The 15,728-nt window shown below is 45.3% G+C and overlaps 1 protein-coding gene across 3 annotated transcripts in view; it reads left to right on the top strand.

Annotated features, from left to right (window-relative positions):
* Positions 1 to 15,728, top strand: part of LOC135385411 (uncharacterized) — a 144,533-nt gene that overhangs the window by 74,077 nt on the left and 54,728 nt on the right. For all 3 annotated transcript variants that reach the window (XM_064614713.1, XM_064614712.1, XM_064614711.1), the window contains one exon: positions 6,339 to 6,433. In XM_064614713.1, the coding sequence (XP_064470783.1) occupies positions 6,354 to 6,433 (80 nt within the window). In that variant the 5' untranslated portion in view covers positions 6,339 to 6,353. The remainder of the gene's footprint in view (positions 1 to 6,338; positions 6,434 to 15,728) is intronic.

Here is a 15,728-nt window from a genome sequence, read left to right on the forward strand (position 1 = left end):
TATATATATATAACCATAAGGGCTATAGACATGCTGTTTTCATTTCGATCATCTCTGGGCCGGCGGACATGCTCAACCGTCAAATGACAAATTACCTAAAAATCGTTAATTAACTTTTTAATTATAAAAGCTACGAAGTTGTCCCAATGAGACATCTATTCCTTTCGGTGACCTGATATCGTAGCCGTTTTCAGAACGAAAATCCGTTCGGTAGATCGTCCACAAAAAATTCGTGAAGGAACACTTTTTTTTTTTTTTTTTGCTTATTGCGCACCTTCGGAGACCGGTCTTTCCTTCACTCCCAGTGTGGAGAGGGTGAAAGAGCACACTGTCGCTTCTTGCGTCCTAGAAAAAGATTAAAAGAACACAGAAAATGCAGCCCCAGATAAAGGCAGTTCCATAGCGTCACCCGTTACATGTGTTTTTGTTTTGTTTCCGCAAGTTAAAGCTCATCTTCGACGCACGAGGCGACAGCACTGGCGGCATCTTCGACGCATGAGGCTCCTTCACCCTCTCACATTGGGGGTGAAGGAAAGACGCGTCTCCGAAGATGCGCGATGAACAAAACAAAACAAAAAAGATGTTCCTTCACGAATTTTTTGCGGAAGATCTACCGAACGGATTTTTGTTCTGAAAACGGCTACGATATCAGGTCACCGAAAGTAATAGAAGTTCTCATTGGGACAGCTTCGTAGCTTTTATAATTAAAAAGTTAATTAACAATTTTTAGGTAATCAGTCATTTGAGGGTTGAGCAACATATGGCCAAGATCGTCCGCCGGCCCAGAGATGATCGAAATGAAAACAGCATGTCTATAGCCCTTATAGTTCTTCAACGAAAAATCTGTATCGCCTAAAAAAAGACACCCTGTATACAGGGTGTCCCAGAAAACGTGTTATTGAATTATAATTTTAAAAAATACGCCACCTAGAATCGTGCGGTCAACGGCATTTGTTCTTACTAGGTTTTTGCCACCTCCTGATGGAAATGTCGTGTAACGTAAGTTTAATTATGTAAATTTTTGCGAACTGAAGTCGCAAATTTGCCAAGTAAAGGTCACTTTTTTACCCCACCAATGTGAAGAGCATGTTTAGTTTACTCAAATTAGGGATGTGTAGTCTTTTTAATATAATTCAATGACACGTTTTCTGGGACACCCTGCATTGGTTAAACACGGCTATAAGTACCGCGTCATTCGAGTATCCGCAATGCGTGTACCATTTGAGCTAATCTCAGCCTAAAACCCCAACCGAGGATATGCAGAAACATTCTCAAGTGCGGTCAACACGAGTGATAAAAAGATAAAAACACTGAAACTACGCTTTCCCGCATCTTCTCAAGAAGGCCGACAGTGCGGAGTGTGCTCTCAGTGATCTCCGCAAACAATTTGTCCAGTCAGTGAGGAGGATCGTTTGAAGAGACCAATCCGAGGACTCACCGCATTGTTTCTCTCGCTTATATAGTATAACAAATGACGCAACGGATGAATTCCCTCTTACATTCCGCAACGGGAAAGTTTCGCAGTGCCCTTTTTAATGAACGTGTACAACATTTTAGTGTGCCCGTAAACCACTCTGGGCAGAGTTGTCGGGCACAAAAAATATACTTTTCCGTAAAGCTAAGTGACTAATGTCGACGTTGCTTCCAGACAGATAGACATCATTCAATATAGTAGAGCGGTTGATTGGCGCGCGTCTTATCTCTCCAACGGCGTGGTGGTTTCCATGCGCCAGGGCTTGATGCCAGACGCTCTTCTGACCTCGCACTCTCTATAATGACAGTATTTGCCTCTATGCAGTTGAGGTTTTTTGAGGACTTTACTCCAAGCAGCGTTGTCATACAGACTGCGTAGGGTACAGATACGTGTATTAAACGGATTCGTCCTAAGGCCAAAATACTTAATAGTGAAAACGAGACCCGATGTATAAAACTACGCGCGAAAAAAATGCTATTCAAGTATACTACATCGAAATGCATTTCAGAGCTGCTTCCGCTAACGAATGGTGATGTCGTAGAAAGGTTGGAAATCCAGCGAACCAGTGAGGAAATGTTAAGGAGAGCTTCGGCCTTTATTTCGAGCCGAAACTGTCGGGCATATCGGTTCTTCAACTTAGATGCATATGACCCGGTTGAGGTCCACAGCCCTGACATATGGTAGCTGTGGTAGCTCGTCCTTGCACTAGCTACCCTTTTATCAAAAGATGGGCGGGTAGCTAACATGGCGTAAGTGGTTGCGTCTCTGATCCCACTGCTGATGCCTTTTTATCGACTGCCATCCTTTAATTGGAAGCAGACCCCGCAAACGCATCAAACGTCCCTACGCCCGAGCACACACACGCAAAGCGACGACTGCGCAATAAATGTTATTATTATTATCACTTTTTAATGCGCGGCGTTCATGTGGCGGCTGTGTGCGGTGACAATCGATAGAGGAGAGTGCGGTCCCTCTCGGTCTGGCTGAGATCCGGCTCTGCGTCTCTGTGGCGTCCCGCAAGGGTCGATTCCATTCATAACTGTATGCACGTACCCCGCTGCGGCGAACGGATCTTGCACGACTGTACAGTTGGCCATTGCTGCGGTAATGAACTGGACTCGACTTCGTCTCTCTCTCTCCCTTGTTTTTTTCTTTTCTCTTTCTCTCTCTGGTTTTTTTTTCTTTTTTTTTTCGGATACGCATATTTGATGGGGTCGTGGGTTTTTCTGTTGGAGCGAAACATTGCCAGCGATGTTGATGGATCGGTCACCCTAATGTGCTTCATGTCGCAGTATAAGGGGTCGGTTAGACTTTATTTTTTGTGCGTGGAGGTTCTTCTAGTCGGGAGGGTTAAATTCGCGCGTCCATTAAAAAAAAAAACTTGCGGGCAACACTGTGTCGAAGTTGCCATCAACGTGCAAGTCAAGTACGGCGGTGAAACTACATTGCGCGTAACACTGGGTCTATAACGAAACAAGTCGGTTAGTTGCGTAGCCGTCAAGAGCTCGGGCATAGCTCGGGGACATAGGACACTGTTGATTATTTCTCACCAGATATCGCCCCGAACCGTTCTACCGCAGTCTTGCTTTTACCTCAAGCTTTTTGCGCTGGGCTTACAAACAACGAACTATTGAACTATGCTGCCCACACCAGCTCCCCTGGCATAGTACATGATTAGGATGACAGCTTTCCACGCCGAGACTGGGAGGTGACGCGGGTTCGAATCCCCGCACCGGCTATGCTGTCTATGCTGTTTTCTGGCTTTCCGATCGACTTTCGAGACGATTGTCGATCGGCACAGTTCCCCCTGAAGTCGGCCCAGGACGCATACTAACCCCCTGTCCCGCACTCCTTCCTGCTGCCCTCTGTACCCACGTCTGTACGCCCCTCATAGCCACAGTTGCTTCGCGGCGCTAAAGTGTAATTAAAAAAAATGTGCCGCGCACATCAACTGCCTGCCCGCTGCTTTGCGGTATACCCTTAACGTATCGTATTCAGTTGTACAGTTTCTTACGTGCTCATTACTTTGCAGTAAACGTCTTTTCATGAAACGATAACGAATTATGCTGGTTTAATGTATGGCGCATTCCCCCTATATGTTACGTAGCCGCGGAACGGTCACCTGGCAGACAGGGACTGAAGAGGCTCTTGCCGAAGGCAGTGTTACCTCAGGATATATAGGATCGCTACCAGACGTCTCCCATAAAACGAGTGCACGGTGGAAGGCAGGCCAAATGGGGACAATTACGAGACGCCGAACGTGTTGTCACGGTCACCCGCTATAAGGTTACAACAAGCTGTGTGACGTTGTGACAAACTCCGCTGAACGTTGCTTCACAAGAGGCCATCGACGTGTATCCGACCTACTACGCCAGGGCCCATCCCAAATGGTACATTCAATGCCAAGGAGAGACTTCCGGCTTTGAATGCGTGTGAAGCGCATCTTGTGGGCCATTTGGAGTAACGGGTGATTCTCCTTTTTTTTTTTTTTTTTTTGTAATCGCCCGTTGATGGAGGTTGATGGTCCTGCACGAATGCGTTCTTCAGGAGCGGAGAACTGCGATCATCGCAGTTATAAAGTCGTCCGCAGTAAAGACTGCGTAGATTTCGGGAAGGTATACGAGTTTCTGGGTACATCGGGAGTTCTTCCGCCTTTTATTTATATTTGTGATGCGAGTACACAAAGCATGTACTGTACATACAGGAAACGTCCGGCTGTGCGTTGCAACCGCGTTAGCTTATTGACGGCTTATTTAGCGTTAGAACACATATTTAACATTTGTCTCTAATTGTGCAATCTGAATATCGATTTTATAGTCCCATTTATCCCTTTTATTTCCTAAACTCTTACTGAACAACTGCAAATCTCTTACTATATCACGAGTGCAGGCGAGGGAATTTTGTTCGGTTCCTGAAAAAAAAAAAGACGAGGAATTATCTTTTAATGTTCTGCTTTTGCTGTGAGAAGCACCGCGTATTAATTGTACCTCTCAGGCCCAATCGGAGAGGCGCGTTAAAGTGGAATATGACACATATTAAGAGTTTGTTGCGGAAAAAATGCAGCAGCAGTTTATCGCAGGCTTTGCCCACGGAGCCTACTATACAATTAATGGTATCTTCGACGGGCGGTAATAATGCTCCGAGCTGGAGGAAGAAAGATGATGGAAGAAGGGATCAACTGCCGAAGCTGTTGTCGGAGTGCTTTGTTTTCACCAGTTGAAGATAGAGAGAGCGCTCTAGAGCGACCGGTGGCTGCCAGTCCAAGATGCCATAAGTGAAAACAAACACATAAAATGGGGGAGCATTTCCGCAGCGTTCATTTATGCATACGCTCTTTCTTTTTCTTTTTGTCGTAACGCCTCGCCTCAACAATGTTGCGTGAACGAAAAAAAAAATAATAATAATAAAGCGGTGACGTCATGAATGATCCGAAAAAACCGCTAGCAGTGTCGTCGTTTTTTTTTTTTTTTTTTTGTGAGCTTTGTGACTAAACTAGCGCCACTCTTTATCTGAATTCTGAGTAACGGTCTAGGAACACGAGCATCAGACACTTTTTTTAATGACAAACTGCAGTTCAACGTCTTCAAAGGTCATTCATTTTGATATAGTAACCCATCCTGAACGCATGAGGCAGACAAGCCATGTGACGTCGCCCTGACACAGTGAACGCGGCCTTGGGAAGACGCTTCCTGGCCTTGTTCCGAGTAATCGAGCAACCCCTCAGCGCTTTGGCGACTGCGATGGAAGGCGAGCAGCCGTCTCGGGCTATTATGTCTTCACGCTACTTTTGACCTCGTCTGCGTTGTGGTTGTTGCTCTTGCCCTCTGTTGTTTCCTGCTATGTATCTATCAACCACTTGCCATTTGTCATATGGTGCTTACGCAGTGTATATCACCAACATGATCTACGAGCGTATCAGCCGCGTGTGTTCTTCGTAGACGGTGTTCTGTTTGTTGTGTGCTTCGTAGACGGAGTCCTGATGTCCTTTGGACATTAGGAACTTTTAGAATAGAGTACCCAAGTATTTTGCTGTCCCAAGGAGATCAGAGGGAGTGAAACACTAGCCCCCCTCGCCGTTTAGGAGCCAATAGCCGAAAGAAAGGCACAGTTCGTGTTAAAGGGTGGGGTACACGTACATCAGTTTCATAATGATTAGAAATGGGACGAACCCAAAATTTTTCGAATCCGACTCCGAATCCAAGGAAAGTCCTACGAATCCACGAATCTTACGAATCTCGGATCTTTCGAATCCTTTCTTTAAAAAGTTTGAACCCCCCCCCCCCAAAAAAAAAAAAGAAAAAAAAACGCTGCTAGTGAAAAATTTTTTGAAGCAGAATATGATACCTCTGTTTAATGAAAAACAACTTAAATAATCCTTCAATTTCAGGAGAAAATATGCCCACATAGTTCTTCTTAAACGTAATTTATTTAACATGTTGTTCGTCTGAATTATTTCCATGAAACTAAGCAGCAATCAAAAGCAAAACTAGGTTACTTTTAAACTTGTAATGCAACAGTTCCTGCCAGAACTCTTTCAGTCCAGAGCAATGTAAACAAACAAACAAGAAGACGCCTGTCGACCAATGAGGCTTTGAGGCTCCAAAGGAGCCAATTTGAAAAAGAAACAAACAAACGTGGTTGGTGGATTCGAAAGATTCGATTCGCCGTTTTGGGCACTGGGATTCGGATTCGCGAATCTCGAATCCCTGCCTATAGGATTCGCGGATTCGGTTAGCACATCCCTAACAATGATCAAAGCTTCTCGGGTAACAGTTAGCGATTGCGCAATACCTGTTGAAGTGCTCCAACGGGTTGTTCCAAGGAATGACGGATGCGTTGTATTAATTCTCCGCTGTGACTGCAGGGCGGGACGTGCACCATGACAGATGCCATGGAGACGATGCGGGCCCAGAACCCTACCATCACGCCACCTAGCATAAGGATCAAGAACATCCCGAGGTACGTACCGGAATTATTCTTCTCAAATGACGTAGAGAAATATGTAAGCTATTAAAGGGTATACGTGCATTATTATTGAAGAATAATAACGTGAAAACGGGGATAATGGAAACTGTATTCAATCGATTGGCGAAGGCGACAATCTGATCGCCGATGGAGGAAGTTGACACAGTGGGCGTCATTATACAGTGCATAGTAATTTGTTACGGGTGCGACTGCGTGACAAATGGGCAGTTTTTTTTTTAATACTCCTTTGTTCATCATGACCTGAGTAACGCCAGTAGGAACCGAGTTCATATACAGTTTGGATCAGTCCATTACATCGCGTAGTTCGGAGCAATTTCTCTCTCGAGATAACCGTTTCAATTGGTTTACAATTCAGTCGCATTTCCGGGGTACACTCCGGCTTCACGTACTTAGGAGCTAGCCCTGATGACATAATATAATGCTGCTGCTGTCCAACTGCAGTCCTTGAAATTAAGTGCCCTTTCCAAGACAAAGATATGGAGAATATAAATGATACTACCTTCTCTGTGGACATTTTACATTGATTTGTTGATATCATGAATTGAATCAATCCAATCAAATAGGAGGAGTGGGAAACCGTCGCCACTTTAATCCTGCAAGCTTGCATGTAAGGTGGAAAATATATTTGCGTTACTTTGTCACCTAAATGCGAAACAAAAGCTTTATTTGAATGATGATGAGCAGGGAGTTTAATCGCCAGGGGCGATACTGTACCCCATTGCCTGCGGTATTACTCGTGAAATATAGGGTTTATTCACCTGACGTCATCCGCATGAGAGCGCCACTGTCGCTAGCAGTTTTGCCGCCCTAATGTATGTCCTTAGGTTTTGATCGTGATCGTCCAGGCCTTCCTCCACATCGCATTCACCGTACATTTGGTGTTTCAAAGTTATTGTACTGTGCGAATATTTATTTGTACGATAATCCAAGTTATTCCCATATTTTCAATGTCAGTATAGTCCTCTAAACAGCATATGGCAGCGAACGAAAACTGGAACCAAACTTCGAGGAACCTACATCATGGCGGCGATTTTGCCTTTTGGAAGCTAGCGCCCTCTTGAGGGGTGACATCAGTGAATAAACTCCCTAATAATCAGTATCGCCTCACTTTGGTACCGAAGTCGTACGGTGACCAAAACCTTTTGAAGTGCCTGTTAGGGCAGAGCGTTGGTAAACGCGAAAGAAATACTTACGTTCGTGCACCTCCAACATCCTCGCTTGCTCGCCGGATGGATACCATCAAAATGTTCTGAGCGGTTTTTCCTGTTGGACAGCAGATGGCGACGCAGAGTGACATGGTTCACTGGGCTTTGTCTGTGTGTATGTGTACGCATTTCATTTTTTTTTTTTTTTGTAAAAACGGAAAGTGTTAGACATAAATTTGGTGTCTATCGACTCCTGAAATATTTCGAGAAAACTAACACAAATATTTTCACATTGGGTATAAAAATTTAATAAAAACCTGTTCAAAGAGGAAAAAATTTGTCTTTTTTCACATTCGTGACGTCGCCATAAGATACATACGACATGTTTCAGAACTGTTTCTCCGTTACTCAATTCATCTCGTCTTCCTCTTTATAATGAAAGAACACTCGTTAAAATCTGCGCGGTGGTTACCGAGAACAGGCATAAAACATGTTCCATAGGAAATACATTGGGACGGAGAGCTGGTATGCCGTACGAGGCATGAAGATGGAAGAAGTATGATACTCGTAACCAGTAGGGATAAAAAATACCCAAGGAAGCAGTCCATATTGACGTCTGTCTTTGCCAAGGATTGCCCTCGTTCACCAGTCACGCAGGTTATCTAACTGCCTTAGCATTTGCTTTTCTGTCCGGCCGACATTGATCGCTGCAACTTATCTTCGTTCATACCCTTCGTCATGTTCGGCCGTCCCACTCCCCTTCTTTTGTTTCGTCCTTGGGGCAGCACTCAGTCATCCCCCAGTTCATGCAGCATCATAATCACCCCACTTCCGGCACGCCGTGGAGAGTCCTCCTGTTATTCATCACCGCACGTGATCGTAGATAGATATCATCTCTCGGAATTAACGATATAATTTAAAAATAAATAGAAGCTGCGATCACGCGCAGCATTACGGGCATAGTTGGCATTACAAGGGCGGGTGTAGGTTAACTTAGTTTTCTCTCCCTCCCTCCCTCCCTCCCTCCCTCTCTCTCTCTCTCTCTCTCTCTCTCTCTCTCTCTCTTTCGTGTTTTTCTGTTCAACGATAGCGCTTTTACTGCGGGCGTTTTGGCTTGCTTTCCAAAATGGAACTGTAGGTCCCGGTCATTTTTCCAGATTTTCTCGTCCCCGTCTGTGCACAGGGGGCGTTGGTGTAAGGCGGTTTTTTATGTGACTGTGGACACATTAACGGGCCTCTCGCGACCATAAAAGGTAATGAAACCGACGAGAATTGCGCCGCGGGGAAAGGTGGGTGGGTTGGGGGAGAAGCTAGAATAACGCGCAAAAGTTTCAAAAAAAAGTTTAGAAGAAGAAAGATTTAGCTAATGATATCCAATTGATGGGCGTTCACTACCCCCCGAGGTCTGTCTCTGAGGGAATGTATTCTGGGTGGTGCTGATTGCGTGCTAGCATTTTCGCTTGCTATAGAAAAAGTACACGGACATATGACGAGTGTACCTTGAGTGCCTTACAGAGGTATTCACAGCGTTGGGCGGTTTCTGCGCGCACCAATGTTGATGTAGAACAACTAGGCCAGCTTCGCGTTTCTTGTCTACCAACCCTGGTGATCGTGTCCGGAAACTGTGCAGGTTTTCATCTGTCAACTTCACAGCTTCCAGCACGTGCACATACACACTCTCGACCGGTGCAGTTTTGTGCGGTTGCACTTGAGATGACATACCAGCTGTAGGAACTCCTCGTTAGTCACTCTCAGGGAGGGAGGGGGGACTTGTGAAACTTTGTTTCTGTCTTAGCGCTCGAGGAAACGTAAATTATGGCGTTTGGGGGAACTTTTGTGTTGTTGCTCCCCGGAAGAAATTGATGGGGATTGAGTTTGCGGAGAAAAGCTAGCCAAAGGGAATCCCAAAGTACACATATTGAAACACGCCCATTGTAACAACCTTGCAACCATTTCACTACCTTCTCGTATCCGAAGAAGTAACTGCATCTGATATGTGGCAATAGTACACTTTGTTCGCCCTCCGAATAAACATATATTCCCTGTCTTTTTTTTTTTTTTTTTTCTTTTTTTTTTTTTAACTTTCTTGTAGTCAGTCATATTCAGGGATATGTGTGCGGGGTGAAGGCGATACTTGCTTCCAAGCGTTCCTTCCCCGAAGTCGCATCTGTACTTTCAGTTAAGTTTACAACAAGCTTCCTCATGTGCGATGGAGTCATAACCAAGAATGCCTCAAGCAGCGCTCGGATAATTAATCACAATTATATATCAGATCCTGTACAGTTGCCGAGCCCAGTCGACAACGACCTTTGCAAACAAGTTTCGTAAACTGACTTTTTAGTCAAACGGCGCTATTCCAAAACACATGGTGAACGTGGATGTGAGGGATACCTTAAAGGGGTCCCTCATGTTAGACGGAATAAATGGGAAAATTCTTATTTGCGTCGCAAGTTTTACAATAAAGAGTAATAGACATCGGAATGGTTTGACCCACACCCCACCCCACCCAACACCACCCGACCCGCCACCCGCACACATTTCTTTATTATCTTTCCAACTTCCCGTCCGCACCTCGCTTGTCACGCGCACTTTTTCTTCTTTTTTTCTTCTTGATATATTTTTTTTAAGGATCCCATCCGCACCCGACTTTCTACTCGCGCCGAGAAGAAACGCAAGCGTCAGCTGTGAGTACTCCCCTGGGCTGTCCTTGATGGGTTACTATGTCCCTGGAAGGTTTATTGCACATGTACCCGCTGACCGCGTTATCGAGACATAACAAAACAAAGATGCAACTTGTGCGACTCATTAATTTTCTTCTGATAATCTTTTTCGAAAATGTATTGCCCGCGTCCAACTCGATATCCGTGCTGGTGTCAAAAGTGACACCCGCACAATGTCGCGAATCGGGACGTGCACCCGCAGGAAATTGTGGGATATCCGTGGATCGCGCATGACTTTACGTCGGAGGTCACGCACGGTCCCTTCAAGGAACCCATCAAGGGACAGTGGCTGAACCAATAGAAATGGTCAAAGCTCTCACTCCTCCGACGGCAAAAAGCTCAACGCGGATGCGTGCTCGAGGGTTTTCATCTCGCCAACCAAGGCGCGTAGGGGTTTTCTTCTTCTTCTTCTTATTATTATTATTCAATACCCGGATGCGCACTATACATTTTCATTTTTTCATATCATTTATTCCAATTCAAGTTCCGGTTTTAAGTACATGTATTTACCAGAGTTCGAGGTAACGTCGTTACTAAGTTCTTTTTTTTTTTTTTTTGATAACTTGTACTTTTGCGCCGTGGTAACTTTCACAGGAACTCGTTTCTTTTTCAGGTAACTTTGCCAAAGTAACTTAAGCTAAGTTCCAAGTTTTAATTCGTTTTTCACTCACGTCCACTTATTATCTTGCTTTCTCTCCGGTTCTTTCATGGCACTTTATGCCACAGAACGTGATATTCAATCAATGACTATTCTATTCAGGAAGTAAGAACTGCTGCCATTGAAATGAAGCTGAACCATTGTGCGCCCAAAGCGTTCGAATTCTTTGACATAAACGAAAACGATCTAAGCGCGTTGCAGTCCTCCACAGGCAACTCAGGGTCTAACTCAACTGCTCACGCGCGCTGCACCTGTGTAGTGCTATTTTGTGTCCGAAGTAACTTGGAAGTAACTCGTTCTTTTTTTTAAAGTAACTCCGTAACTGCGAGTTACATTTCAGGCTAAAGAACTTCGTTATTAACTTAGTTACATTTTTCACGCGGTAACTTAACTCGTAGCGAGTTTTTTTTTTTTTTTTGACGGGTAACTTCTCAATCTATGGTATTTACACTGCATTAGATGTGAGGAGGGTGGGGAAAATGCTGTGCAGGACAGCTTGACAAGTCCCATGCTCCCTACAACTGTTGGCAACATCATGCGTTCACGACGCAGAAAACACACACACACACACATATGAAAGCAGATTTGGAAAGTAAGTAATCATTTAGTGAGCAGTTAACTAACAGCTGTAATTAGTAACCCTTTCTATGGACTAGTCTCTTAAACTAGAGATAAACAGGGAATTCTAAAGTAACTAACTGCACAGACTAAATTCTTCGGAATTTCCTGTTTGTTCCTATGATTTCATAAACTGATTGCCTGTCGCCGACTGGAATTCACAATGAACGTCGCTATCCGAGAAAGCGTTATTAATTACGGTTAGTGGTTACTTGCAAGTAACTAAATTACTTCCTGAAAACTTAATATGAAAGTGTCACAGTCCCTTGAACTGCAAGTTTGATTGCCACAGGAAATATCCTTCGACGACGCCCCTATATAGCACAGGTGCAGAGTAGCGCACTACATCTTTACAGTTTCCGTGAGGTTTGAGCGTCGTAATCGATTTAAACGAATCATAATTCGGTAATTTGCGGTAAAACAGCGTCAAGAAATAGAGAGGACCGAATCGTGTTCTCCTAAAATGCCCCAACTACGTATATGGATAGCGGGACGAGCCCGAAGTATGCAGGGCGCTCGGGTTGCGCGTTTCTAAATCGGAAAGCGTTGTTTGTTGAAGCAACATTTGGCTGCCTCCGATATTTCTGCCACGTTTATTTGAGCTGGCGAAAGAACGCTTCTTTCTCCGTGGGTCATAAACAGGAAAGAGGAAGCTCTCATCCCAGACGCTTCCTTAGTTACCTCCTCTATATCGCTTCGGGCTTCGGGAGTGGAAGGACGCTTACCAGAGAGCTGAAGAAAGCTCACCCTCGTTGTTTGTTCTTATAGCAATATAATAAGGGATAAGTTCCCGAGGAAAAGGAACCGGCTTCTAAATTGCTTTCTCTGGCCTGCACTCTAATCTAGGTCGTAGTCCCCTACACTGCAATTACTCCGCGAAATTAACTGCCCTGCACTGCAAATACTTCGCGTAAATTGCCGCGCATTTAGTTGTGAAATACAGTGCTATGATCGTACAAAAGGTCTAAAATTAACCCCTGTTTCTTGTTCGTTTGTTTTTTCTTCTCCTTCTTTGAGTGTACTTATGGTTAGTTTCCAAATTCACGTACTTGTGCTTCTTGATTCCAGGAAGAGAAGCAATTGGAGATTTACCCACGTCAGCCTCAAAATATTTTTCCACGCGTGATAGTAACAGCTGGAGAAAAGCGCAAAAACGGTTACCGTAGAAGTAGTAATTTTTGCGAATTTCGCTATTTGCATTCAATTCCACGAGTTTAGGGTCCCGCGGTATGGGGATTAACGATGACAGTATAGGGAAATCGTAAAGGTGCAACGAATTAGTTTCACTAGGTCGAACTGACCTGCTGAGCGCGATCTATTGCAGCGCTATATTTTAGTACACGTCATGTCACACTTTGGGAACATGTACGTTACTGGTACTGGACACCGATCTCACCCTCGTTCTGAACTCGACAAAGTATATGCTTGATCGTCAAAACAGTTCACAGAGGAAGGGTTTGATTCTGCGCGGGTACCGCAGAAGCCCCGACAGTTGCCGATATCCTGGGGAGAATACGGTGCGAACGCAAAGAATATGCATCGCAAAATTAAAGTTGGGCGAAATATTCCCTAGTTAAGACCGTGAAATTAACTGCTTTACTGGTTACTTAAGTTCGTTCAATGTAGAGATACCTTGATGCGTGGGGAAAACAATCGGAACGCGTCCATTGGACAGCGGGGAGCACGGTACGTAACGCTGTCCGGTAGGGGTGTTCCGATTACGTATCTCGACGCATCACGCCGACTGATCGACGCCGTCGGACGTGTGATGACTGATGAGTGATGACCAACCAACCGTGGTGAAGGCGTCTGTGTCCGGTTCCGGACGCGGCGTTTGTTTTTCTCCACATTACCCACGTGGTGAGCACGCCACTTTCGTTGTCATCTGAACGTCGTGCGCCATGGCAGATCGCGACATGGAATTGCAATGCAAAAATGGCTAAGAAGGAATTGCTGCTGGAGAGGTGATGACGATTAGGATTTTGCTGCCGCAAAGACAGCGCTGGAAAGGGCTAAGGACTTTAGATATCTCTAGGACAAAAGCGACCCGAACTAGAAGGAGTCGATGTGGGAATTAATAGGGAAAGAGTTAATTAATAATTAATTAATAGAAAAAGAACGACGTCGCGTTCGGCGCAGTGTCTGCTCCGATCGTATTTTCCGAAGTACTAACGCCACTGGCAACAGAAGCACGTTGGTTGTGGCGATGGTTTTCTTCCATGGCAGTTGCGGAAGAAAACACAGCCGTTGCCTGAAATGGATAGCTGGGCAGCTGGCTGGACAGCGGAGACGGAAGTGACGCAAGTCTCGCTCTCAACGAGATACCTCGAGATTACTTGGACCGTCGGGAGCCCTTAGTGTGGACACTCTCGCTGTTGTCCGGTCGTCGTTTCAGGCAACGGGAGCCAGGCAGTGGGAACCCGCCTTATTTAGTCCGATAATCGCTAGAAGCGGCATGAGAAGGACGTGCACGTGCGAGTTCACATACGTTTTGAACGCTTCTACTGATACCGGCATCAAGGTTACGGACCTACCGGTATCTCTAACAGCAGCGAGAAGTGGAAATGTGCAGAGGGCGGGGCCATCCGCCACTTTCTTCCGCCGATGCTTGCAGTAACCTGGCGGAGTGACGCAGTGACGGAGAACTGAGCAATAGCATCTCGCACATGCATCCATGTTAGCTCTTTTTTTCCGGCTGAGACCATAATACTTTGTGGACGGGGAAGGGGGGTTCCCCCTTTTGTTTTAACGAATAAGAATGCGCGTGAGAGCGTAGACACTGGTGTGTGGCAGTTGCCTCGGTGTTTGACGTCACAATGCCGTGATGCAAGAGAAGAACTCATGTGGAATTTTGCGAATGGCAAATAAACAGTTGTATGCAGCCTCTAAGGGAGTGTTGGCGAAACGTTTTCACCCAAACGGTTTTGTCGCTGCCCGAACGGAGGATTTCATTCTGAGCCACTCCACCTTCCCTTTAGTGAATCGTCTTCAGTCAAACGGTTTCGCGGAGGGCCAATGATAAGAGGGACTGACTGAGCATGGAATCCTCTGATTGGACAGGAAAAAAAAAAAAAAAATCGAACCGTATAAGTGAAAACAATTCACTAACCCATGCGGCCGGAAAACGTGGGTTGCGCAAAACTTTCTCGGGGGCACCTTTCGATTGTTCGGAAAACGCGTGGGTAGGATGGGGGGAGAAATGTTTGAGATTTGCTTTTGTGACGCCTTAATCACGTGCCAGCCTGCGTGGTTGCGTTCGTTTACTGGACTCGTGCAACTCTCGAGTCGAGAGTCTCCTCTTGGTGCGCCAAAATATCGCGGCACGGCTCTCGTGACGTCATGCCCATGATCATGACTCCAGTCCTGAAATTCGATAGTTCGAGGAGAGGTGCTCAGCGACTCTCTTAAGTCACGACTCCGACTCGCGAGTCGCACGAGTAGTATGAAGGAACGCACCCGGGTATCGGCTTCTGAGATGCTCTTGCGGGGCAAGACTCATTTTTCTGGTTGCAGCTGCTTTTGTCTGGAGGATTAGAGAGAGTTGTACCCCTGTCATACTGGCTAATTTAGTGTCATTTTCGTGAAGTGCACTCCAACCAAGCAAATGTCACTTTCACTACGTGCTTGCTACACGGCTAAGTGGGAACACTTAAGGGGGAATCACTTCTTTGCAAGACAATAGAGACAGTTTGTTCGCACAGCGCTCAGAAACTTGCGAAAATATCGTCAAAACAGAAGTATTCGCGTGTGCTATTTGTATTACCCTTGTCAATGACACATTTTGTAGAATTCCAGGACTATCCGTTGATTTGTATTGAGCCCGAATTCGCAAATATTTTAGTGTGCGACACTCTATCGAGATGGCAGCACATGAGACGCACCAAACTTTAATTTATTAAAAATCAACGGCTCAACCTTGTCCTCTAACAATACGTCATTGAGTAGAGAAAAGCTAAAAGAACCCGCCAGTACCAATCTTATGATGATAGTTTAGAGCGTTCACGTGTCTTGTGCGAACGAAAATCGTCCATAGATTTCTGAAGAAGGTGTGATTCCGCCTTAAGCGATGGTGGCAGTTGGTGGCAGATGGTGACAGATAAGAATAAACGGCTGCAAAATTTTTATGT

The sequence above is a fragment of the Ornithodoros turicata genome, chromosome 2 (genome assembly GCF_037126465.1).
Source record: "Ornithodoros turicata isolate Travis chromosome 2, ASM3712646v1, whole genome shotgun sequence".
Classification (NCBI taxonomy): domain Eukaryota; kingdom Metazoa; phylum Arthropoda; class Arachnida; order Ixodida; family Argasidae; genus Ornithodoros; species Ornithodoros turicata.